This window comes from Danio rerio, chromosome 23 (genome assembly GCF_049306965.1).
Source record: "Danio rerio strain Tuebingen ecotype United States chromosome 23, GRCz12tu, whole genome shotgun sequence".
NCBI classification, from domain to species: domain Eukaryota; kingdom Metazoa; phylum Chordata; class Actinopteri; order Cypriniformes; family Danionidae; genus Danio; species Danio rerio.
The window spans coordinates 33,667,107-33,694,965 of record NC_133198.1 but is presented as its reverse complement, the minus strand read 5'-3'; the positions used below and the strand labels follow the sequence as shown (position 1 = coordinate 33,694,965).

Here is a 27,859-nt window from a genome sequence, read left to right as displayed (position 1 = left end):
CACTGACTGTGGGCTATATGCTGCACGTTTGTGAACCCAAATAAGGACTAAATGTATGCTGTGTGTAGTTTGTCTGTAATCGGTATCATATCTGTAAGGGTCTGTATGTGTTTATATACGTTGCATTTATAACTGTAATATTTTATTGCAGTGGTTGCAGTAGGCTATTTTTATCATTGATATACAGTTATAAAAAAAATCATGTTTATAGAAAGGTTAGTAATAAACATTTAAACAAGTATTTATGTGTATAAAGCATCTGTTTTGTGAGAAGTGCTTATCATATTTGAACAGCCCATACCATTGGTACCCTTTAGCAGTGGATAAAGATGACCCGTACCATACTGTACCACTCAGTGGAAATGGGCCATAACAAAAGGTAGTATTAAAATTGAACAGTGCACAAGGGTTAAGGGTCTAAATTGACAATGTATGAATCAGTTTTCAAACTTTTTTTGAAAACACAAAATTCCAGAGGATTATGTATGTACACTGATACGCAAACCATAGTCTCTGCAATCGTTTAAAGTAAAATTAAAGAAAGTCTAAATGCTGAGAAGCATTGGGCTTACATGTGAGACAGAGATTGATTAAATGCAGATTATATATATATAACTTTCTAGAAGTGTGGACCATACTTTATGCATAATACCTATGGCTATATATTTCCTAAATACATTAAAAGAAAAACCTGCACATGGAGTGGAAACAAATATAGGAACACTTCTATTTATGCCCCCAGACCTAGGCCCATTTTACCCTTACTTAAAGAAGTTCAAATCAAGAATATACGCTCACTTTCAGCTTTATTAGATTTAAATACTGTGCTTAACCGCCAAGTACAGACTGGACTTCACTTTGGATAAGAAAATAAAATGGAAACAAAAAGAAGAGTGAAAGCACTTACAAAATAACAAAAATGTATTTTCTGTTTAATGATTAAAAAAATATTTCTTTGCAAGACATTACACACAAAATACTCCTAAAGCCCTCTTTACAGAGGTGCAGCAAGAGAAGAAAAACAAACAGGAACGCCACCATTATCACACTGAACTGATGACTGGTGTCAAGTAGATGAGGTAAATGTTTTGTTGGGGGAAAGAAAAGGCACAATTTTCAATCAACTGTGCCATGTAAATTCACATAATAATACCAATAATAATAACAACAATATCATTATTATTGTAATCATAATAATATTAATAATAATAATAATAATAACACCATCATAACAGAAATAGAAAAAATATGCAACAAAAATACAGACTGATTTTTTATCTTACAAGTAATCTTCCAGCCCTACTGTATTGCCTGACCCATCAGCAACAAAAAGAAAAATCAGTCCAGTTTTAACACTGCAGTGTACTGTCACTGTCTTGCTCAAGAAGAGTCCAAGACTTCAGGTAGTGTCCCACCACTGGCAAAGGGCTAGAATTGTCTGGAGAGGTCAAAGTATTTGCTCTGATTAGTCGGCTCAGTTTTAAAGGAGCTGCAACAAACTATCTGACAACCAGACATGACACACACAGTTTCGAAGGGCCGATGCAATCATCATGGCAGAAAGCGCCACAGCCCTGGCACATGATCATAGCCTTGAGTCGGCAGGAACACTTGAGAGCCACTTCTTCGGCAGCACTGTCTGTAAATGCCTGGATGCCAAGCGTGGCACTCTGACCTCCACCGCTGCCGACGCTCACACGTGGCCTTAGTTGGAGCACACTATCGGCTAAGGTGCGAGTGAAGCCACTACCATCCACCACAGACACATTAGCTGTGTAACTGAAGCTGGATGAGGACCCTCCGTTGCCCCCACTCTGCTGAAGTTTTGGTAGCTTACCATATAGCTGGAAAGGGAGACTGGAGGCTGATGAGGAAGGAGAGGAAGAAACAGGAGAAGCGGAGGTGTCTGCTTGGCGGGTATATGGATTTTTGACTTGTTCCTTCTTGGCCATTCTGACAAGAGACATTTCCATATTTAGCAGTCCTTCCATAGCTCCACCACCTCCATGAAAACCATCCAGAGGCTCCTTTTTGGTTATTACAACAGACGTATTGCCACTGATAGGAGCAGGTGAGTTTTTGGTCAGAGCTTGTTGGCACGAAGGGCGCAAGGAGACTTCGTTTTTTACTGTAGCTACAGGGGAGATCGGTTGCTGAGGTTTGTTTGGGCGCCAGTTAATCTTAACAGTTGGTACAACCTCTGATGGACAAAGGTCTCCATGTGGAGGTGAAGGAGCATCTGGTGTGTTTCTGCACACGGACTGGGAGACATTATTAGGATGCTGCTGAAAGCTACTTGGCCTCTCAGGAGTTTCACTCCGTTGAGAAAGAGGTCCAGGGTGCTCTTTAATAACAGCTGATTCATAAACTGGAGCATTCTGAGAGTTCATATCCATTGAGGTTCTAGTGGTGGAGTTTAAGGGAAGGGATGTTATGACAGGTACTGCTCCTGGAGGCACAACGCCTCCTGGTTGCTGAGAACTGAACTGAGAGTTTGCAGACCTGGGGCTGGCTTCCTCAAACAGGCATGCCATTCTTGATGGAGCAGAACCTGGCGGGGAAGAACCAAAGTTCCGACCAGGTCCAGGAGATACTCGAGCAGGTGGGGTTTTGTGTTGGAAGTCAGAACTAACAGTGTCCGTAGGCCCTCCCGACTCAGGTGGGCCTCTAAAACGTGGTGCCAGATTTCTCTGTGTTTGATGATTGGCTGGGTTGAGCGAGTTGCTTGAATTGGCACCTGGAAGTCGATTAATTTCTAACTTGCTGGCTGAGTGGGGTTGGGGTAAGACCTTCTCTAAAGGTAGACTGCCTTGGAGGAGCTGTGTGACAAGAGGATTGTTGGCCTCTACAGTGGAAACTGGTCGAGATGAAACTTGGACTCTTCTGCCAACTGGAGGACCAGCAGAATTCTTTAAAACTAAATCTTCCCTGCCAAGAGGTTTGGTGTCATCCTCTGACAAATACAGCTTCACACCATTGCCATTATCATTCAGTCGTAGATTTCTGCTTTGGTCCATCTCAGTCTGGGTCAGATAAGCTTGCACTTGGGCTTGTGAAGGTGCAGAGGCAATCTGGTCCTGAGAGTGGTTTATAGCATGGGTATTAATTGCATGCTGCTTGTGAGGATGAATGACTGGTTGGTTTGGCACACCATTAGGAAAGCAAGCCTGAATAACAGTTTGGGTATGGTTTTGATTAGATATATGGGCCTGTATAACCGGTTGCTGGTGTTGAGGAGGATTAACAATCGATGAAGTGAGTCGACTTGAGGTCTGAATAACAGGTCGATTCAGTGATTTTGTATTTTGAGTTTGCATGCCACTACCATCCATCTGGGTCCCATGCCAATCCACCATTTCATCCTCTTGTGATTCATTTTCAAAGTCAGATGCTGTCTCCGTTGAATCACTGTGTGCTCCAGTGTCTTCCTCACCAGCACATCGTGGTAGGCAAGGTAAAGAGCCTGATTCATATTTACCATTAGCATCACTCCCTCCATTCCTATGTTCTTCTAGCATACCCTCTCTCATGGAATGCTCTTCTCTATTTTCTACCCATCCATTTCTGGCTGTAACAAGAGTCTCTTTGGGTAATTTCAAGTCTGAGCCATGCTGGATAACTCCAGTTGTCCCTGGGTGAAGCTCAACCGCTTTCTTTTCACCTTCCCAAGGCTGAGAGGAAGCTGCCAATGTCCTGATGACATCCACACCCTGGGCACCAAATCTTGGTAGCGAGTCAGGTATAGAGGTGGGCACTAAAGAAATAGCATCATTTGATGATGAGGTGCAAACAGGCGTATTTGTTCTACTATCACTCGACTCTGCTTCCTCGCCTCTCCCATCTTGGTGACTGCAAAAAGACTCTGATTCACTTGGGGTAGGCACTGGGGTGTCTAAGGTCTGCTCTGAGGTTTTATCACTTGGGCAGGCAGTCACCTCTTCCACTCCACAAATCTCCTCCACCTGATCCTGGGAAGCAGGGCTGTCGGTTGCAGGTGGTGATAGCGCAAGTATTTTTGGAGATTCTGATGATGGTAGAGATGGGTTTGAGGACACAGAAGAGGGAGATGGTTCAGTGAGTGGGGTGGAAGTTTGAGGCCTGTCTGCCGAATCTACACTAGACAGCTGTAGTTGTGCTCCCGACGAATGAGAGCTCGCAGGCGATTCCTGCTCCTCCAAATCAACTCTTCCTCCTCGTCTCCCTCCTCCTCCTCCAGGTTCAACGGGACCTGGGTGCTCTCTTGTACGCCTCCCGCTGGAGCGATCCGGTATCCCAGTACCACCCCCCGGGCCGCTCCCCCCAGGCCCTCCCCCATCCCCAGAGGCTGCAACAGCAGCAGCGGCTTCCCGCTGGGCACGGGCTTGCTGTGCACGGGCTTTGATGTCCGCCAAGGTGCGCGCCCCCGTCCCAGAGCGCCGCGACCCTTCGTTGGGGGGGACGATGCGGGGACAGATTTGGTACGTTGGCGGCCCCTTGACCCAGGGCGGTTTGATCCGGGAGAGCTGTATCTAGTGGAGTGGGCAGAAGAGAAACACACATGAAACAAGACTTAGACATAGGAAGGTTGCTTTCTATAACTACAATAAGTTTTACAAAAGACTAATCTGAGAAGATAACATGTCTAACATACCCGGATTGGCGGGACCTTGGGCTCCTCTGTTGTAGGCTGTGGCTTTTCTGAGTGCACACAGTCAACTGTGTTACGAAAGGACTGACGCTCATCCAGCCGCGCCCTTTTCTCGGGAAAGCTGGTGAAGGCCTGGGACTCGTCTGGTCTTCTCTTCTGTTCCTTGAGCTGAATTGCTGGGCTTGATGTAGCGGGACTGGCTGCAGGGCTGCTTTCTCTGCTGCTTGCTCCAGTGCCTGCTGTGCCAGTGGTAATGACTGAAGCCCCATCATCCAGCGGATCAGTGGCAACAGCAGCAGTGGAGGAGGAAGAGGAAGAAGAGGAGTCTGAGCTTGCAGCAAAAGTCTGTCTGTCTGAGGCAGAGGATGGAGAGGAAGATGGTGAAGATGATGACGATGTTGAAGAGGAGGATGAGGAAGGAGATGAGGTGGATGCAACAGCTGGTTCGGGTACTTCTGGCAACAGGCGTGTAGAGGTTTCTGGCTCATCGCAGGTTGAGCTTGTCGATGCTGGAGGAGGTGTGGGTACAGGAACTGGAGAAGGTACTGCCTCTGTAGAGAGGTTTTCTTCTGGTGCTTCAAGTTCAGGGTCTGTTTGGAGGACCACCTCTCCTTGAACTGCTGTGGTTTCTGGGACTGGTGATGCAACTGATGGTACCTCTTCTGGAGTTGCAGTGCTCTCTGTTGTTTCTTCTGTAGCCACAGTTGCAGTTGTAGTTTTGCAAAGTGTGCGCCTTGCCCTGCGCCTGAGGTCAGCCCGTGAACGTCGTCTGATACGGCCTTCTCTCCGTCTTCTTCCAACACTTCGCCTCTTGGGTGTAGCCACTGTAGCAGAATCGGAGTCTAGCACTGGACTAGCAACATCTCCAGCTTCGCTCATTGTGAGCTTCAATGCCTCCTCTCTTGTTAAGCCAGACCTAAAGAAATCAATAAAATAAAACATTTTACCTCACCAGATTCTAGCACTATAAATAATTCAGAAATAAAAATAAAATGCCACTGAACCTTTGGCCATGGTACTCCTCGAAGAATTTCTCCTTCCATGCTTCTACTTTCTTCTCCTTTTCCATCTCCTGCCTGAAGCGAACCTGCATCTCATGTGTAAACTCACCTTCAAGAAAAGTAAAAATATTCCAACTTTATCTATTATAGTAAAATTGCCTAGATCCACTTGTCTTGGTCATTTTTTAGATGTCACAAGAAAATGTTAAGAGGCTTACCCTCAGCTAGACGTTCTTTCCAGCTCTGGGAGGCATGAGTGAAGAATTCATTATTGAGGGCCGAACTGCTTAGACGAGCAAGGCCATCGGGGCCGACCTACATATTAAAGTTAGGAAAATTAGGCAACAATAAGAAACTGCATAGACATGAATAAAGGGATACTTTTAAAAAGTCCTCAAGAAAAATAACATATACCTGTCTGTCCACCTCTGGTAAAAGCTGGAGTAGTTGCTGCTGGGAGTGAGAAGGAAAAGCAGCAAAGGTCCGTGTGTTGATGAGAGCACGAATGTTGGTGTTGACCAGGATGGATCCTGGAGTCTCAAAATCCACCTCCACTCCTCCTCGACTCCTTTTCATGGGACCTGCAAAATACAGTATTAGATTGAGTATATATAAGAACTTGGTTTAATGAGTCCTAAGGATTTGTGAATGAATGGAACGGGATATGATTACATAGAAACTTAAAGCACATTCAGGTCTGCATTCACACACATTTGTAAATCTATATGAATAAATTGCTGGTATATCTGCTTATGTGTAGAGTGCTCTATCAGACCTCTAATAAACAAGTCTTATTTTAATTCTAGATAAACAACCGTCTAATCCATTGTGCTTTAAAATTAAACAACTGAATATTACCTCAGCCAATTATGCAATTATCAGAAAGTGTCATGCTTTAACAGTACTATGCTACAAAATATTCTAGGACAAAAATCGGTCCCACATTATATTAAGTGACCTTAACTAATATGTACTTACACAAGAATTAATAGTTTGTTACAATGTACTTATTGTGTAAATACATGTATTTATTGTATACTTATGCTTGATTAAATACATGTATGTAATTACATCTGTAATTAACTTTTGTAACTACATTTGTAAATACACTGTTGACCATCCCTTACACCTCAACCCTCCCTTAAAGGGTCACGAAACACCAAAACACATTTTTTGAGCTGTTGACAGTCGTATATGTGTCCCACACTGCTAAAAACACTATTAGGACACCTATATTTCACTAAAAAGTGTAAATTGGTTGTTTTTGCGTTATTTCAAGCAAATTTTTTACTTCCTGTTTGAAACGAATTTTTGAAGCTGCGTCACGGCCATGACATAATAGCGTGTATTCCAGCGTGCAGACTGGGCGTCTGTGCCTGAGTGAGTCTTATTACGTCTTACAGTGTGATGCATTAATGCATGAGTAAGGCTTGGGTCAAACCAATCAGCGCGCTCTATTGTGCAACTTCATCAATATTCATTATTGTCACCGTGTTTACACCACAAAGACGCCACGTTGTGTTGGCAAAACAAACGTGAAGTGTTGCTTTTATAGTTTGCAACTGTTAAGTTTCGTTTTCATTTTCTCTCTGTGAGAGCTTATCTGGATCACGTGTGGATTAACAGTGTACGCGACGCGCGACAACAATAACTTACGTGTCTAAGGAGGATTATTGTTTACCTGAGAGCTGTTCTCATCTGCAAACGCTGAAATCTGGATTTGCTTGTAGTATTCTCTTCATAAAGACGCGGCTCTAGTTGCTGGTGATTGTCCTGTCTCTACAGATTTGGTAAGTGAGCGACCAGTGCTCTTTGTTTATTCAGTTTGTTCGTATCAAATTAAGTTAACTATTGCACTGAGTGCAGAAATGTTAGCACCGCATTTTGTGACTGGAATAACACACGCGGCTTTCTGACACTACCTGCCGTGTGCATCTAAGTTTCCGGGAATTGCGGAGCTTTTTTTTCTCTCATTCGCCGTGCGGTATCAAACATTGCATGAAAAATACACGCTTGCAGCAGTTCCTCGAATCAAATATCTCATTTGTCGCGAGAGGCATGAATGAATTCCCTGAATGAAAGAGCCAAACTGCAGTTAAAGTCCAACATTTAATAATTTGGCAAATAATTCGACTACAGATGTCCATGTAGGTTAAACACCATCACTTTTTCTCCTGTCTGTGTGGGTGTGTATTTTGACACTGAAACTCGCGCGTGCACAAATAGACACTCCCACACCATCCCACTTTAGTTCCTCCGACACTCCCCCCTAAACAGAGCTGGACACGCCCACTTTTCTGACTTTTTCCAAAGTAGAGGTGTGAAAACACCCTGCTGAAACGAGGGGGTTTCATGGCCTTTAAACCTACCCATACCACCAAACCTGTCCATAACCCAACCTCTATCCCAACTAAAAAGCACCACAAGTGTTCTCAAATACATTATATACAAAGTAAGTACATTGTATTTATTTTTTTGATGCAAGTACATAGTAGTTAAGGACACTTAATATAAAGTGGGACCCAAAAATCTAACAGGATCTCACACTAAGCTAGATACTATAGAATAAACCTAAAGTGCATTGATGACACAACTGGTGTGATTTTATTTCAGGAAAAACACACTTATACAATTTAGAAAACCAGCAGACAAGATTCACATAGCACTATGTGTCAGGGCAAATTTGTTAATTTTTCTACTTCACATGCCTTAACTTCCGGTTAGAAATAATTAAAACAGGGATATTATTTGTCAATAGCTAGTAAACCCTACGGAAAGAAGTACTGAAGTTTTTGGAAGATATTTGTGATCAAGGTACTTAGGGATAGTAATTACTACATGGGGGTCCTTGGTTTTCATCCTCTGTACCTGAACGAAGACCACGAATGCTCTTGAAGTGCTGGGTGCGTTTCCAGCCCAGCTCGGAGCGGGTACGGAGAGTGGGGCCTGGACCCCCCCTAGAGCCTTCCCTGCGCCTCCCCGCTGCTCCTGAGGGTAAAGGTGGGGGGGAGGATGGAGGCTGGTGAGACTCTCTGAGAACGAGTGAGTGTGGGTAGGGCAGCTTGAGGCATTAAGACTACTGGCACTAAAGAGGCCAAAGTGACAAGCAAAGATTTGGCATTTGTGTGAAACACGAAAAGTCAAAGGGACTGCTATCCCAAGGCACAGAGAAAAAGAGGAAGAGGGGTGAATGGATATCTCTAAGGTGCAAATGCAAAGCAGATATCCAGGGGGGAACAGAGCAGGGCTGACAGGACAAACCAGAAACACTGCTTTCACACTGAGGGGATATTGACGTTCAAGTGACAATAACGTCAGTGGCTTCTAGAAAAGATGCTGGTTTTAGTGTAGAGTTAAACAAGAAAAAGGAGGAGGAGGCTGTCAACAACAGGGAACTGTGGGAAAACTGCCCTTGGAAAAACTGCACTATAAATGATTAGAGAGTGTCAGTGCGTAAAATTACAAACACTGTCAGGCCGCTCAGATAAAGAGCATCCGCAGTCAGAGGAAGCAGGTATACAAAAACACTGCAGAGTGGGGGGGGGGGAGTGAAAATCAGAAAAGGGGACTGAGGGTGGGAAAAAGTGAACAAGTAAAAGAGCTTTTGTAACCTGATGGGACGTGTTCACCGTTGACCTTGAGAGGAGTGAGAACTACACGGGGCATCATCACAGCCTTCTTCCTCTGTCTCCCTGACTGTAAGTAATCGGAGAAAGAATCATGAGCACATACACACAGGTCCTCCACAGACATGGAAAAATAACAGCATGCTCATACAGGAGAATTTAAATGGGAAATTGGGCATTCGTATAGTGTTTAATATAGGGATGCTCATAATAACCAATTCCCCATTAACCGAAAGGGAGCCTTTTTAACCAATTAATAGTATTAGTTAAACGATTAAAAAATATAATTTTGTAATTTTTTTAATAGGCTGCATAAATGTGCAATGCATATTTGTTAACTCTTTGGATGGTAACACATGCAACCAAGCGTACCTATAGACATATTTTGCTAAAGAAGCAAAATGAAAGAAGAATATTGCTGGTCAGTTTGACACAGATGAATTGATGCCAAACCAGCGCTGATGCTGATTGCCTCTGTCCTGGATCTGTCACAAACATCTGTTTATTTGCACAACTGGAGGAAGAAGCCGCAAAACTTTCTGTGATGTGCTCTGCTTTGGAAACAAGTCGGAGCAGTGATTTTCTCTCCATCAAAGCGCTCACCGGCACCACTCATAAACACAACAAATAGGCTATAGTTGTGATGATTTAGTGTAAAACCAACAAACCAACCTTTTTTCGATTTGGAAACCTAGTTATTAATAGTTCTTATAAAAGATCCATTTTTAAAATAGCCTTCATAATCTACGAATCAAACAAATCCAAAGATTTTCTTGATTTCTGCATTATGATAACGCTGCACCTAACTAAGGCTTCAATTGTACAGCTTATAAAACGTGTATGCAAATGAATGCAACACATATGGAAACAACAAAATTGTTATATGCTATAGTAGCCTATACTTTACAAAATGTCAACAAATGAGCCTTGTCTTTGTCTTTCATCACACGCAGCATGCACAAAAGAACCGCGAGTGAGAGAGGAAATAAAAGCACACGAGGTAAAACCAGAGGCTCAAGACATAATCTTTAAAATAATGACTTCCATTAAAAATGTTGACAGAGGTTTGTGCTATAAGAATAACAGCGGACCATGAATTGCATGCATATTTTCTATGAAGCAATCATTTTGAGGTAGCCTGCTATTTTTATTTGACAGAAAGAAAAACATGACAGGAAAAAAACAGCCAATGCTAAATCTTAAAGGACTCAGTTTTTTTGTTTTGAAATCTAAAGATGTAATTTAAGTGAAAAATATCTAGGGCAAGACTATTTATGTAATTCTTTTTATTTAATTTAGAATTTTTTTTTCTATGCTGTTGAAAACATTGCAGGTGCGCAAAGAAGTTCTGTTGTTATGTTCTGTTAATATGCTCTTATGTTAAAATTAATCAGTATTTTAAAATGCAATGTCAGACACAAAATAGACATGTAATTTTTTTTTTAATTAAGCAATAATTTATTATTAATCTGACCAGTTAACGGTTAATATTCCATTGACGAGCGGTTGTCGGTTGGCAAAATGAACCCAAATGAGCATCCCTAGTTTAATAATAGTTGAATGTTACACAAGTATAAAGCATGAAGGGACAGGACAGGAGATGAGCAGGCGTTTTCAGTTTGAGCAGAGGATTGACTAGTGGTAAGAGCATCCAAGTTTAACTTTATGCAAATGAAACGGAAAAAGCATAAAGGCAGTTTTAAGGTTGTGGCTATTAGTATTGGAGATCGTGAATTCAGTGCTTAAAATGTCAAATTATTTTACTGCATTTACTGTAAATTATCTGATTTTGACATCATTTAAAAAATCCTGACCTGCAAAGACATGCAAAGAGCAAAAGGTCTTAGTCATAACTAATGTACTCAGTGTTATCAGTGGGATTTTCTTGATCTGACTCAGCGTCAGCTTTCTGCATTTCAATAATGACTCATTTTCATGTATTGACATCACATATCAACTGCTTTCCTGTCATAACTGCTGATCTGAGGAGGAGTTGAGCGCTAGTGCATGAGGATGATGGTGAGATGGCAATCCATTCTTAGAGGGCCCTGCGTGTAAAAATGAGTAATGAAGTTGATGTTTTAATGGAGATTTGAACTTAGGCACTGCAGGTACCTGTGAAGAGCGACTGAGTCTTGTCTGTGGTTCTGTAGAGCAAGAGGCACTGGAGGAAGTCTCATCCACAGAGGCTAAAGGAAATGAGCAGAACATCTGTTAATAATTTTACCCCAGTAAATCATGTTAATGTTGTTCATAAGTTAATTTGGATGGAAATAGAGACAGAAATAATGATGCGGCTGAATTTTTTTCTTTAAATTTGTTGTTTTAAATGCTGATCAAGTCTACTACAATATGAATACGAACTTAATCCATACACACAAAAAAGTAAACATGATTTGAATTCATAGTATATGTATAAAGTAAACAGTATATCATTAGTGTAAGAGAACTAATTGATTGTCCCTCGTTATAGGTTGTTCCATAGAGGCATATTCTGTACACTTCTGTTTCCAGGGGTGCATCATTGTTGGTTGATGGTTTGGTATCAAAAAGAAAATGAATAGCAAAAAAAGCCTCATACTTGTTCTCTTATGCTTCAGCACAATAATAATATGAACCAAAAAGGGCATCCATCTTGAAGTTCTTTGTTAAGCAGAATAAATGAAAAGAAATTTTGAACTACCCAACGTCTTTGTAACGACTAGGTACGACGAATTTAAAATTGTCACAGATGCATGATATTCACTGACATTAAACTGCTCTAAAACTCTGAGATAACAGAATAAGCAACAGAACTGCACTTTCACTATCCATTTCAACTCGCCTTTCCCTTCTATATACATCAGATGTGGGAAAACCAAAACAAACAACATCTGAGCCAAGTAGCGCATTTTAAATTCAACATATTCAAAAACAGAACAGACGAGTAGTGCTCAGACAACCTACTATCCTGAGTTTCATTGGTAATTTGAAAATTCTGAGAGCACCCTCTGGATTTCGCAGGATATTTACTACTGCTCACACAGTGCTTCCCTGACGAGATGTGCATGAAAATAGGGGCACGTGCACAACTAGTGTTTTTAAGCCAATGATAAACGTCCGGTGAAAAATGAATGCGACTATTTTCGAATTTCATAAGGTTCCTTTTACAGTATCGATGTTGTAATGCAATTACAACATATTCAGTTAAATAGACTTTAAAATTAATTTAGATGTTAAGAGTAAAATAAGATGAAAGCTAGCACCATCAATACCAGCACACATCAGGACTAGTGCAGAAAATCCATTAAAAATGCTGGGGTAAAATAAACTGTCATATTTCAAAAACATGGCAGGGGGAAAATGTAATTTAGCACAGTGCTTCTTGTCCAGTCTGAGACCCACTTCATATAGTATATCTATTAGGCAGTGAAGATTGGTCATTTTTAAAATCAGACCATAAACGGGGCAATTTTATAATGTAAAGACAGTTCACCGGAAGCGTGGAGTCTGGCTGTCTAAAATCGAGAAAGTCAATATGCATATAACCCAATCGCAGCTTTGTTTAAAGGTGCAGTATGTAAGATTGACACCCAGTGGTTAAACTAGCTATTGCAGTTTTTTTCAAACACTTTTCACGCAGCCCCTCCTCCGACAACTCCATGCAAACAACAAACAACAGAGCAAGCATGCCTGACTATTGACCCTACAGCTAACTACACACAATGGCAATCGAGAAAAAGAATCTTTTCCATGTTAAGAGTTTGTCTAAACCATCGCCAGAACAACAGCATAAACGACTTTCTCTAGGGACTAAACAACAGCTTAAAACAACTATGATAATGATAATGCAAAGTACTGCTTACTCTGTGTTAAATGCTATCAATGCAATTCTGAATTAGGGCTGAACAATATATTGTCTGAGCATAGATCTCGCAATGTGTGTTTCCACAATAGTCACATCGCAGGATTACATTGTTTATCAAAGATTAAAAGATAAAGATATTATTAATAACTTTATACAACAATGACCATGCTATTTCACATTACATTTTTCAAAGCAGTTAGACTCCCCAGAAAACCAGAGCATTGATTTACTTATTTTTGCTTGTAATTTATGCAGATGCGCTTAATAGAAAAAGACTTGACCATCGCAGGCAATGTAAAATAATAAAATATTTCCAAATGGAGTTATAACAATCATATGGTGAAAAGATTATTCTCATATCGCAATCTATATTGTGGCAAAACAAAATATCACAATGTCCGATTTTCCAATACCGTGCTGGCCTAGTCTGAATACCATTTCAGGTGATATTGCCAAACTGAAAGCAGCCACAGGCAGTTTACCCTAAGATCTTGAAAATAAACACATTTAAAAATGAATGTTAGAACTGTGACTGTGCAAACCAACAAATACCAGTCACTTAGCATGAACTTTTAATAATGTTAAAGAGGTTTAATATATATGAATTTGATTCTAAACCTTACAGTTTCTTTGGTTCTGAATAGCTATATTTATTCATTTGTCATGTTGCGTCTGGTGCAGAGTCAAATCGCCTTTCGCTGGAATCTTGTCGTAATGCGTGTTGTTAAGACATGGTATTACAATGTATGCTGCTCAGCTAATGTGGTTTACATTTGTAATATTTATTTTTTATGTTTATAACACTGAATTTGCGTATAATTTTGGATGCTGCTGCTGTCCTCGAGAGGCCAGAATTTCTAAGTAGGTATTGCTGCAGCCCAGAGACCTCCAAGTGAGAGGTATTACACTGCAAGTAGGTTGGGTTACCTCCAAGTGGTAGGGATTTACGCCGCAGGTGGGCTGGGTTTAGGTGGCATAGATAGAGTAGACATTAATAAAATACATCAGGTTACTCTGAGGCTGGGTTTAAGGTTGGGGTAAGTGTAGACGTTAATAAAACACAACAGGTTACTGTGAGGTTGGGTTTAGGTAGGTGTAGACATTCATAAAGCACAATATTGGGCTCTGTCATTTACAAGACATTAAATAAATAAAAACTCCAGTTTTGTACATCCCACTTGGAGCTCAAGTTCCACCCATTTGAAGTTGGCTCCAACCTCTGTTTATACCCTTCACAAAATTTCAGCTGTGGCCCTATACATTGAGGAAGTCTTTAAGACTGAAATGAAAGGTGGTTTGTATGACACTAAGGCAACCCAGGTTGCTAGAATACAATTAGACAATGCGACACTAAAAGAACATTTTCAAAGGAGAATAACTGACTTTAACTTGTTTACTTAGCATGTTTTTTAAATCTCTGCAATCATAATGTCATTTTTATGCTTTAGATGAGCCAAAACTTATATACACACAACCCTTTTACCTTATTTGAGATTTCACTGCAAATAATCACCCAATCCTAAGGGCGTAATCACACTATGCTATCCGAACCGTGCCCAGACCCGTTTACCGGATAGTTTAAGAAGTGTGAGTGCTCAGAATTGGGCTCAGGCACGGTTCAGTTGGACGGCCCTGGCCCGGTTGGAAGAGGTGTGACAGAGCACGGTTCACTTGGGTACGCTTGTAGTGTGAGTGCAAAGCACGCTTGAGCCCAAAACTAAAGACGAGACATGATTTTACGGGATTTTTTATATGGATTTATCAATCATTCTTACTGTTCAATGAACGCGAACTATCGTAGATTATTAAAGATGCAAACCCCTCACTGCACGACAGCTGCACCTTCAGCAAACCTCATAATTCCTGCAGCACGAGGATTATATGGTTGTTTAGGACCATAAAAAGTGGCTAATCTGTTCGGCAAAATATTTGACTGCATGTCACTGCATTCCAAATGACTAAAACAATATAACTAAAGTAATCTCCACTGTGCTGAGCAAGAGCGCTTCTTAAACTGAACAGCGCATTATTGATGAAGTAAGCGTACTTAGGCCCGAATGCATGCGAGTACGGTCCGCCGGGGGAGATGGGTGGGGGGACAAGCATGCTTCAACCCGGTTCAAGGCAACTGTACATTGTGCGATTACACCCTAATTCATATTAACATAGAACATACTTTTAGAACAGTTAGTTCAGATACAAATACAGCATCTCACAAAGACAATATTTGATTTCGGATGAAACACTATCATATTAGTCAGTTTCAAAAATTACTGTATTCCTGTCCTAAAATTTAATGCCTTTTACATTTTTTCTAGCATTAAGTTTTTAAAGCATTAAGAGCCCATGGGGAGCCTGACAGAATGACAGCTAGTTCCCGACTGAACAGATTCCGGAAATATAAGACATACAGTACTACAGCCATATTAAATATAGAATTTTTTTCACATGCCATTTATAAGTAATGAGTATGCAAGTACTCCATTCTGAATCCTCCCAAAAGAGGATAAAGGCAGGTGTACAGTCCACATTATCAGGGGATGAAAAGCAGCAAGCATTTAAGGTTTGCAATTGCTTTATGTAAAAGAATAACAGATGCCTTAAGCGATGTTTTTATTAATATCTACAATTTTTTAAATTTAAAATATGAACTAATGATTAAAAATATCAGGCTTCAATATAACACAAATCGATTAAGGATTTTCTTTTTCTTTACACAAAAGCAACATGAAATAGATAATGTCATTTCCAGGCATAATATTGCATGCATTCTCTTTCACGCCACACACAAATACATGTTCAAAACCACTCTCATCTAGGTCACTGCTGGATGTGTCATGTGCAGCAGTATCCATGGCAACACACACATCCAAAGCAAAAAAAGAAATCAATGTCTCTCAAAGCTCTACATGCTTCTTAAGCTCAGGGTATTTAATGCTCATCACCATTTGGAATCAAAGCTTTTCTTGAAATGAAAAGATGGGGCCTCTACTTTTCAGCTCTTTTATACGCTTCTTTAATTTATAAGCCTGTTCCACTTACTGGAAAAGAGGCTGAATGAATCAATTCTGGGGGGAGAGAAAAAAAATGAAAAGAATAGTCCACGCACCATCATTTTCACCACTAGCAGCAGCCGTCTCTGTGGAGTCGCAGCTTTCCTGCTCTGCTCCTTCAACTGTTGATGTGGTGGATGCTGTTGGTGTCCCATCTCCAGACTCATTCGCTGATGGGCTCTTTGTCCACTGAAGTGCATTTTTCTGTTGGTGCATACAGACACAGGACATGTGGCTAGTGGCATCTAAATCCAGTTGCTAAACCCCAGTTTAAGAGCAGTTTAAGAGTGTGATGTGTAGAGAGAATGCTAGAAGGATTTATGGATTCCTTACCTTTAGGGTAAACAGACTCATCCTTCCAGGCAGCTTAAAGAAAATACTGTTTTTCACTCGGTCACCTCTGACCTGAGAGTGAAGCATGGTGACAAGGCAGGCCAGTGGTGCTGTGCCGCTAAAGGAGCATGACATATAAAAATTGGTATGCAAGTGTTGCACAAAAATGTATGAATAAACATACAGAGTGGCTAAAAAATAATAGCTAGATAGATTCTTACCTTCTATATTTGGCAAAAAGGTTTTTAGAAAAAGAGAAACAAAAAAATATCACTCAGTAAAAAGAGCCAATAAAATTGGAAACAAATCTCAAGCATAAATATCAACACAGTACACTTATATTTAGAAACTGTTTATACAAGACCTCATTTCTTTCAACCCCTTTGTTTGGATGACATGTAGAATCTGTTTGGGCGTCATTGGGGCATCAGAAAAGTTCTCCAGAACCTGCAAGAGATCAAACAAGACACATCAAATCAGCTACTTCACAATTTAGTATAACATTAATTAGGGATGTGCAAAATCACATAGTAAAATTCTAATAAACACCCTTCTGTCATATTATGGTGGTTTAGGGTTGATTATGTTTTAACATTCACACACAAACAAAGCATTCACAGCTGAATTATTATGATATTTTTAAAACAATTTTAGCCACAACTTCAAAAAGCAGATGAGTGACTAAAAATCCATATCATGAACGGCAAAGACATTCACCTGTATCTATATGGATGTAGTTGCAGATATTTACAAAAAGAAAAATTAAGAGCTCAAAGGGGTTTCCATGCTAACATGAAGCTAACACTTCCATCAAGACTGTAATACTTAATATTGCTAAGCTAGTAGCAAACAGTAAACAAGCCAAGCATAACAGAGACAGCTGATTGGTCAGGTTGATGTAATGTTCGCTATATCCAAGTTCATTCAACTAATGCAGTTCCATAATTTTCCATAATTCACATTAATTCTTTCACACAAGTCTAACACTACCTCAAGCAGGCTAAAAAAGTCAAGGGCTTTAGTTCGAAATGTAGCTTTCCATCACTTGTTTCCAATACAATTTCAAAATGTACATTAAAGAGACACCCAAAAATGAAAATGTACCCTGAAGTGGTTCCAATATTTTACAACAACCCAAAGATTTGGTTCCAAACATTTAAAACAATAGAAAAGATGATATTTTGAAGAAAGCTGAAAACCTGTCACCACTGACTCCCATAGTCAAAACAAATGCTATAGTAGTCAACGGTTAAAGGTTTCCAGATTTCTTCAAAATATTTTCAAACAGAAAAAAAAAGAAGAAAAACTCAAAACCGGTTTGAAACCAGTAAAGGGTGAGTAAGTACATGACAGAAATGTCATTTTTGTGTGAATATCCCTGAAAACCAGGTAGCAAGGATTTTACTCTGAAAACCACTCCCCAGGATGCTGTTTTCCAATCACAACACCATAGAAAAATGCTTGCTTATTTTAAGACCATGTCAGCTTCAACAGAAGTACTCAATTTGTTCATTTTTTTAGATCCATATTACACAGATTCTGCACAATGTTCTGGCAAGCGTAACATCAAACTGAAGCTGATGCACACAACTGCACCGAACATTTCCAAGTTCATATGACAGGCTTTTATACTATATGACAAGCTGAAAAATAACAATCTGCACTAACACAGCTGAATACTAGCCTTGTGCAACCTCAAATAAAATATTATTCACATAAAAAGTTCCAGTAATGTCCAGTGATTTTTTTTCTTACTTAGTACACAGCAAATATTCCACCCCAATATGGAAGCACAAGACAAGAGTGCAGGCAACCTTCTGCTCGTTTGGTGGTTAAATTAGGAAGCACTCCATACACTGTGCTCAGCTGAGTCTAGAACTAAGGACACTGAAAAAAAGGAAATAGAACAGCACAAGCTATAAAAGAAATACACATTCAATTATAAAATACCAGGTGCATTTCCTGCAGGAAGCACTCACGAAAACTCTCAAGCTGTGAGAACCTCAAACAAACTACTAGGCAAACGACAAGACAAAACTTCCCGGTTATTTATAACACAGTCCTGACAAGACAACAAAGCTCATGTGTATGAAATGCGACAGAAAAAAGTTTGGAGCATTTATGTGTCATTATTTGTGCCAGCCTAGTCTCTATTCCTCTCAGTCCTTAGGGAATGAAAACATAGTGCCATATTTTATTTTTCTGCTATAAATATTGAGACATGAATAAAGTTTCACAAGATAGTTGGAACAGCACTATTTGAGGGTTTTTAATATTTAGGTAGATAAATTTAATAATCACTTTGCAAAAAATGCTTTGTCTCGTTTCTAGTCCAAATGACAAAGAAATAAATTTTAGATCAACTGAAAATTTTATTTTGTTTTCGACTGGCAATACTAATGCTACTATTACTACTATTAATTTTATAATCATGGCTTGTAAATAAATAACATGCAGTTATCAAAAATATTGAAAATGATTTATTTTCACTACATTTTGAGTTCCAGACACAGCGTCTTTATTCATGTAATATAGATTGGCCATGAAGCATGAGTTTGTATTATCAGTAAGTAAGAATGCTGGTGAAACAGACAGAAAAAACATGACACGGAGAGGTAATTTGATAAAAAAAAAACAACAACAACAACAACAACAACAACAACAACATTGTGTTACAGCTTAAATAAACGTTATAAAGCAAAAACATTATGCAGGCATGTTAATACAGCTGTTCTGTGTCGGTTATATCAGTTGACTGTTGAGATTCTAAATATTTAACACAACTGGTTAAGTTATTAATTAACCCAACAAAGCACCAAAATTTTTTAACTCAATCATTGGGTTAAATAAATAACTCAGCATTTTAGAGTGTGGTGAAAATAGTGACTTAATGGACAACAGGACCAAATGCTGTCAAGCTTTCAATTTGTCAAGTGCTTCAATACAAATTTCATAATTTTTTTCTCCCACATTTTATGCTTACAGGCACAATATGTCATTTTTGCCACTAGAAGGCCTTTATTCACAACAAACTAAAGTGGTTTAATGATGCTGTGAGTGTGAAATTATGGGAGTTGTCATCTTCATTACATCCTACTGGACTGAGATGAGCTAAGATGTCCTACTGGACATCCTACTGGATGAGCTAAAATGTATTCAAAATTTTGTATCCAGCTGGTATGAAGCAGATTAAGCAGCAAAATGACAGTATTGTGTGATGTAACAAAAGCAGTTGAGCTTTTATTATGCTACAGCCCATTGCTTCTGGTTCTTCCAACCATGACCATATGGGGAATAAGTAGTGAGGTTATATTTTACTAGAAAACATAACCGCTTGGTTATGCTGCTCAGCAGAGTCTAATAAAGCACACAACTAGGGCTGCACAATATATCATTTCAGCACCAATATCGCAATGTGAACATTCGCAATAGACACACTGCGAGAATACACAATATTAAGGTTGGAATTATGATGTATCATTTTGCAAGTGGTTTTGAGGCCTGTGACCGTGTGAGGGTTTTAAAAGTATCCAGGCCTAAGAAACTACAGATTGTAACTTTGACAAATTAATAACAATAAATTCAATTGAATCGTTTACAAAAGACTATCCAGTATTATTTTACATTTGATTGGTTAATTACTGTATACCTTTATACAGTTCCGACTCCTCGGAAAACAATCAAACTCTGTTTATTTAATTTGTATCTTTGCCTTTATTGAATTTTTATACAATAGACAGTTTCTTATATTTTATGCATATGCACTTCCCTACAGAATTATTCCAATCAATCTAAAATTATAAACTCTTTCCAAATAGTTAATTGTATTCATATCACTATATATATCATAGAATTAAAAAAAATCTCTAAAATAGTTAGATTTTCCCAATATTGTGCAGCCCTACACACAACCTATTAAAGTGTCTTTGGTGTAGAGGGTTTTTGACGTTATTTGCATGGCCACACAATGGCATTACTTAAACTTGCTTATATCCCTGAATTTAAACACTCAAAACCATTTGGGATTTACAATTCATTTACAAATGAAAGTACAAAAGTCAGCAAAATGTAATAGTGTTCTAAATTTTTTTTTTTTTTTCATTTTAATTGTAAAAAATCTTACATGATGTGCCTTTAAATTAATTTAAGACACGGATGTGGAGATGTTTGAAGTAATGGAGAAATATTTTCAGAGAACTAGCAAAGACTAACATCAGTCTCTAATACTCATTTTCAAAGGCCTCTGATCCTCATTTAAGTCAGCGATGTTTCTCTCATTCCCACAAATATCCAAGCTATTTGTGAGGATGCAATTTTAAAATAGCCACAAAAAAAAAAAAAAAAACAACCGCAGCTTTTCCCACATCCAGCACAAAGATGAACAAAACCCAAATTTTCTCTTTCACAGACACGTTAGAGTAACCTTCAGGAAGGAACAGCAGTGAATGACCAGAAACACTAAAATAGGTGGCCTGCTTCACATTTCCCATTGCATCCAAGTGTATTGCAGAGATGATCTGATATACACTGGCCTTGAGCCTAAGAATCTGGTTGCATCTGATTCCCAGAATCCCAAACCTGCCACTTCACTTTGCTGGTTTTGTTCAATCAGTCATTATATAACTCTCTTTGAAACACTTTAATCACATTTATATCATCCAGAGTGATCACTTTTAATTAATGCCATTCAATAGTTGATGTTGTATTAAAAATAAAAACCTACATATTCATGCATTCAGTCTATTTAGTTGTGAAAGTGCCCTTACGCCCACACCTCCCAAAGGGCCTGTCCCATTACTACAGGCAAGGAGCTGGTAGGTTACTATTTTTCCTGGTATACAAACAAACATGCCCATACCTGCTTCCTGAAGCTCAATCACTGCATGTGATGCATGCAAAAGTGCACGGTCTGAAATTGGTTTGGTTGGTACGAATGGACCTAAATCTAAATCAACAGTAAAATATTTAGATCGCTAAATATTAAGTAAAGCCTCCACGTGAGATTGGATGTGATACCAAGTAATGTCAAGTTTCATATGGCAGAGATCTGAAGCTTCGGTTTTTGAAGTAATTCATAACACTGCTTTATAAAAAATGATACAAGCTGTGTTTCTCCAGCATATAAGATCCCCACCCAAAACGGCTACCCTTGAGTTTCAAATCTACTTTCACCAGATATAACGTACTGTAGAAACCATTCTTGCTTTTAATCTCAAACTAGCCATGAGCAATAAATAAATATTACTAAATTTAAAGACTGCTGGGTAGATCAAATTGAAGAGTAAAATCTGCCATGATCACCTAGAAAAGAACTTTACAACTATAATCAAACCGCATTTATAATTAAGATAGCAAAAACAAGATCACAAATACAGCTGTACTAATGTATTGTGTGTATGAATGACACTGTGTTTGACCTAAGGAGTGTTTTATTAATGTGGTCTCACACTATACACAGTGGTTTCTACTAAAAGCTCAACAACAATCCTAAGATGAAGGTCTAGTGGTCAGATATATGAAGAGATGCATATGTCCTAATTTAATGCCAGTCTTTGTAACAAGACTAGCTTTTGTCTAACACTGATGCATTTATACAAAAAAAATATAGCAATGACCCTCTGAAGATTAATGTTATATGAGAAATAATTTCCCAGCCATATTAACCATGTTTTAATTTACATTTATTATGCATAACAGACCTATTTTGACCACAACTATGGAGAATAAAGGAGAAACTATGCACTACATCAGCTTCATATCCATTTAATAATCGACAATTGTATGAATACACATGCAGTGACATAGATATAAAGCGTTAAAAAGATAACATCCCCCTAAAAACGTTTAACTGATAAATAAATAGCTAACAAAGAAGATCAAGGGATCACGAACTGCATACAAAACATAGAAATATGGCCTACTATATGAATGACTGTTTAAACAATAAGCATTCAACAAACATTTATTAAAATCAGTCTTTTAAGACAACCAAACCTTGTACACTGAATATTTTCAGCATTTTACTCAGCTCGCTAAAAGAAGCCCTGCAAACAAAGGGTCAAACAGCCAGAGCTGCTAATACGCTAGGCTACCAGCAAGGGCTCCTTCATTCAAATGGGACACAAACACTAGAAATGAATCGCTTATGTCGTCAGGATAAACACAGGGATTGTGGATTAAGACTCGTGTCACTGCAAAGGTAAAAGCCGGGTTATAAAACCTAGAGTTACACAAACAGCAGCAGATTGCTTATGTCCAACCCGACAACAGCTCGAGACAGCTTTGTTCGCGGCTCCCCTACAACACCCCTAACCCCTCACACAAGCACTAAACCGTTATAATTTACTTAAAATGATTAATATATTACCATACGAGCTGCCTCAGCCCACGTGCGCTCCTTCTTTCTCTTCTGTTTGTCCTTCATTTCCTCAGTGTTGTCGCGCGGGTGCGGATTTCTGCAGCGGATATGAAACGTGTGCGTGATATATACGGCAAGCCCCGCTAGCGTGCTAGGCTAATAGCTGCAACACCAAACGGGGGTTTGATTGCGTTTCGCCTATAGTACTCGCTCTGTTTAAACCCCGCACGCTCTTCCGTATAACGGCTTGTCTAAGAAAGCGATCGGTCGTTGTAGCAGCGGCGTTCCTGAGTGTGTTATTTTTAGGCTAACGAACGACTCCGCTGGTTAAATAGTGGTAAACACACACAGGGCGAAGAAAAGGCGAGCCCCAGCAGCTTTTGGCATACTGCAGGAAATCCTCAGTTTGGAATGCAAGACGAGGAGAACGCAACAACGAGGTCAAAGGTCAAACACACTGCAGGAATGCAACACAAAAAACAATTGTCCCCATCCCCCTCTTCTTCAGTCGCTCCTACAGCCGCGGCTCATCTGACGCATCTGACGGGACGAGGCCACGCCCATTGTTATGTGCGGCGAGATCAAACGTGATTCATATTAGGCAGCACGACGCGCACGTTAAAATAACTATATTTCTTTTTTTTGTGCTTTGTGAAGTTTCACTATGCATGTTTTCGACATAAATCTACCTCAAAATGTTGTTTGTTGTAAAAGACAGCTAAGAGATATTCTTATATGCAAAAAAAAAAAATACAGTATGTAGACGTCAAGCTGTGCGTCTTAACCAAAATAACAGCTGTTTCTGGATGAGCATCGTAATTAAATAGTATGTTTTAAATATGGAATCTGTATTCTGGTGTATGTTTTTTTGTAAACTTATTTTATTTAAAAAGAAGAAATATACAATATAGATCAGGAAGTCATCTGTAAAAGACTGAAATACAAGTATAAAGTACAAAGTGATAAGAACAAGTAACAAATAATAAATAGAAAGAGAGAAAAAAAGAACAAAATAAAGAAAGGGGAAGTACAAAATTAAATAAACACAGAAAGCATATAGCAACTAACTTACAGGAAGCATGATATTCTCCAAAGTTTCTATTAACTTGCAGAATTTTTGTTTGTTAGATAAACATGTAGCTCTAAGCAAGGAATCAATTTAAATCAAAATCAATAAAAGTTATATATGTATTCTTCATTTTTTTTGGACTAGAATAATAACAAATACTTTCAATTCAATATTTACAATATTTGTTTACAATATTTGTTGTCTTGATTGGGATTTATTCAAATAATTATATACATCTGACCAAAACTTTTGTCAGATTTTACATGTAAAAAACAAAGTTTCCTCACTTTCCTGACAAAAGAACAAGAATCAGCAATATCAATACATATTGACACAAATGCATTGACCACATACATTTTTATGTAGAATTTTAAAATTAATTTCCTCTGCTTTGTTTGGGATTACATTTATATGGGAAAAGCCATGTTCTTTTCCAATCATTATCTTGTATTAGTGCTGACCATTATGATTTCCATCTTGGAGCGATTAGATTTTTTTGTTTGAGAATTCCAAGAATAAGTTTGTTGTTGCATTTCTTATCATAAATACTAATACCTTGCAATAATAATGAGGGTTCGATGGTTCTTTTATTTATATATGAGATGTGATTTTTTTGTTAGATGTATTAATTCTTTTGGGATGGCATTCACAATAATGTTAAATTTTCTAAATGTGATAGGAAATTGATGAATTTTCATAAATTGTTCATAAGTTAATACGTTCCCCAAAGTATTCTGGTGTATGTCTCCTTTTAAGGAGCTTTGTCAGGGTGTCATCTTTCAGCGGAAACAGCTATGGTTATCTAATCTAATGTACTATATAAATATGTACAGTTCAGATGCAAAAACCTCTAAATACCATCTGAAATGTTCTCCTAAAATGAGTATTTTTCTCAGCCTCTGATGTTTATGTTCAGTGATTCCACTTGAAAGGCAATAAAAAGAACTTATTCATTACTATAAAAGTAAAATTGCTGAGCTTACATACAGGAGTCTGAGAAAAAAAAGCACATTTTAGGAGAAAAATCAAATGACTTTAAGAGGTTTATCCATCTAAACTCGTCAGCCCCTCCCACACACACACACAATCAATGAAGTACTAAACTGATGATTTAACGTTAACATGTAAGTGATTTTGTTTATTCTGTATAATTGTAAAGTATTTTTAAGTTGAGCCTGTGGTTCTTGGTGATTCATAAAATGCAAATCAATGTCATTATTTATCAATGTGGTACTATTTAGACCCTCAGAAGCTATGGACATTTAAAATGTGAAACAGGAAATACGTCAGGACCATTGTTATTGTTTACATCCCTCAAAATGGTCTACTATATTTATAGTGGACCCAAATTTTTGCATGGTTCTTGGTGATACATAAAATGCAAATCAATGTCTATTAGTCTCAAACATATAAAGGCAATAAAAAAATGATACCCGTGGCTTCAGATGTATTGAAACAACTGGTCTGCATATAAGGTGAACATTGTTTTACAGCATTATTAACTTTCATTTTTTAAGACCGCATTTTAAAATTCATGATCATTCTAATGTGGTTATTTTTATAATTATTCTATGTTGAATCCTTGTATTTTATTGCATGTTTGATTTCTCTGTTGTTGTAGCGCTTTGGGTTTTAGAAAAGCACATTGTAAATAAAATGTATTAATATTATTATTAAACCCATAACCCCTTCAAACAGTCTTGAGCATGTTCTAAGACCTCAATATACCATTATGAGCTACATGTATTAATTTTGTTTTGCCTGTATACTGTTTTATTTTACTCTCAAAGTGTCAGTAGCACCTAGGACCACAGTTTCGGGTAAAAACGTATTTAATGTCCTACTGGCTAAAAGTCCGCTATATTTCCCATGGCCTGACGCTTAGTACATTAACAGTAAATTTTTTTGGGTGAACTATCCCTTTAAATGTTTTAAGACTGACATCCTTCATTTCACTTCACACAGGACTTTTATTTTGAAAGGCTCGGATGAATGGAACCACCAGGGAAACCGAAGTAAATGTATTTTATTAAGAAAAAAAAACTGATTTAGTGAATAACAAAAGAAATTCCGAATGGTCGTTTACTGCAGACTACACTGTAATGTAAATATATATATCAAATAATGCAAGAAAGATCTTCAGTTTGAATCATTTTGATACACTGCGGGGCTTTCGACATTCGCCATCTTTGTTCGGGGCAAATATGCCGAAAAGTTGTTCTGCATCTAATTGCACAAATAGGTACAATAACAAAAACCCAGAGATAACTTTTCACAGGTAGGTGATGAAAAACAGCCCACTTTTATGATGTTTTGAGTGCATTGTATTAAATATATCATAAAGACATCTCCATTCTTTGTCAGGTTCCCTTTCAGTAAACCATCGGTTCTGAAACAATGGCTTGATAACATTGGACGAGACGACTTTCAGCCAAGGAAACACATGGTCATCTGCTCTCTTCATTTCACTCCGGACTGTTTCAGTGGTTTGGGAAACCGGAAAAATCTGTTATGGAACGCAGTGCCAACCCTTTTTGCAGTGCCAACCCAGGATGCAAATGTAAGTCAATTCACAGATGTCATTTCCAATAAATGCGCATTCTATTCTTGTTGATATCATCTTTGTGCCGTCAGCAAAATAATTCCAGAAAGAGGCAGAAGAGGGCTTTAAAATCTGCTGCTGAGAAATGGGATGGCATTACACCTGATGGGTTGCCTCTTTTCACTGAGGAGATGCATGAGGACACTCAAGACTGTAACAATAATGAAGTGGCTGACTGTCAAAGCACAAAGGTGAATCTTTAATCTTGCTGAATAGTTCCATATTTCTGTCCATATACATTAGGTGTGCAAACAAAACCTTTTTTTTAATATTTTATTTTAACAGGTTTTTGCTGCTGCAGACCACACCTATGCCCTCTCGGATGCATGCACAACCAAAGCCCGTCTGTTTAATATTTTAGATGCCAACAGATGGCTGCGGAAAAGGTTGCAGGCCAAATGCAGAGTGATAAAAAGGATGAAACTTAAATTGAAAGATGCTCAAAGAGAACTTCTAACTTTGCGTCAACAGATCAGACATCGGCATGTAAATCACTAAAGACATTAACAGATAATAAAAAGTTGAAATCTTAAGTCTTGGCCTTAGAGAAAGAGATTAAACATGTATATTTATCCTAAAGCAGAAGTTTTCCTACTAACTTTTCTGTTCTTTGGATTAGGGCATTGTTTACAGTCTAATTTTTAACGCTTGATAATAAGGTCCCATTAGTTATTGCATTAACCATCACTGAGTAATAATTAGTTTACATTGTTATTTGTTATTAAAAATAAAATGTAAATTAGTTTGTTACCTCAGAAAGCTTAATTATCCAATCAGATTAATTATTATATCTTTCAGCACATTAGAATTTTATGCTTTGAAGACAATGTAGTTGTTTTTGTTGCCCGTGCCTTTGATGCTAGTTCTCCCTGCACCGTTTCAACGTGACTGTCAGAGTCTGCCTCAATCTCCGCCTTGACTGCGTCAGATAAACTGCACAGTGACAGACATGAAGCAAGCAGATCATCCTACTACAGAACTTTACCAATGATTATTTGACAGACACACACAGCGTGCACATTTACTTTACAATGTTTTTGCACACAAATGTGACAGGATACACGTTAATATCCACTGATGTATGGATATCCGTTCTGTTAATGTACAAAATAAACCTGATGTAACATCCACAAACCGGGAATGAAGCATCTTTTCTAATTGTACTGACACATGGCTGTGGTGATAAAGATAGTAAAATCGCTGTAAATCATTACAAACATGCACTGTTTTAAAACGATTTAAACTTGTAAAACTCATTCTTGATCACATTTGATGATGACTGATGATCACAGAGAGCTGAACAGATCTTTTAATCCCAGTTTCTTTATACACGTCATCATGTT

General features: G+C 38.5%; 2 protein-coding genes across 8 annotated transcripts; one reads left to right on the top strand and one right to left on the bottom strand.

Moving 5' to 3' along the window:
* Positions 1-789: 789 nt before the first annotated feature.
* asxl1 (ASXL transcriptional regulator 1) lies at positions 790-23,392 on the bottom strand. 6 transcript variants are annotated; one of them, NM_001386454.1, is made up of 13 exons: positions 22,855-23,392; positions 16,852-16,934; positions 16,709-16,711; positions 16,488-16,605; positions 16,211-16,358; positions 11,370-11,443; positions 9,240-9,324; positions 8,497-8,616; positions 6,043-6,209; positions 5,847-5,943; positions 5,632-5,737; positions 4,631-5,543; positions 916-4,508 (listed from the first exon to the last, which is right to left on the bottom strand). In NM_001386454.1, exons 1-13 carry the CDS (start codon positions 22,909-22,911, stop codon positions 1,500-1,502), a joined length of 4,980 nt encoding a protein of 1,659 aa, NP_001373383.1. In that variant the 5' UTR covers positions 22,912-23,392; the 3' UTR covers positions 916-1,499. The 6 variants fall into 6 exon arrangements, with proteins under 6 accessions (XP_073794320.1, XP_073794318.1, XP_073794321.1 ...); XM_073938219.1 differs by having other exon boundaries at positions 790-4,508; positions 8,464-8,616; positions 16,709-16,934; positions 22,855-23,319; XM_073938217.1 differs by lacking the exon at positions 16,709-16,711 and having other exon boundaries at positions 790-4,508; positions 22,855-23,319.
* On the top strand, positions 22,548-27,753 carry thap3 (THAP domain containing, apoptosis associated protein 3). 2 transcript variants are annotated; one of them, XM_068216750.2, is made up of 4 exons: positions 22,548-22,686; positions 26,279-26,474; positions 26,549-26,707; positions 26,802-27,650. In XM_068216750.2, the coding sequence occupies exons 1-4, from the start codon at positions 22,622-22,624 to the stop codon at positions 27,012-27,014; spliced, it is 633 nt and encodes a 210-aa protein (XP_068072851.1). In that variant the 5' UTR covers positions 22,548-22,621; the 3' UTR covers positions 27,015-27,650. The 2 variants fall into 2 exon arrangements, with proteins under 2 accessions (XP_068072851.1, NP_001014316.2); NM_001014294.2 differs by lacking the exon at positions 22,548-22,686 and adding an exon at positions 25,874-26,192 and having other exon boundaries at positions 26,802-27,753.
* Positions 27,754-27,859: the final 106 nt, after the last annotated feature.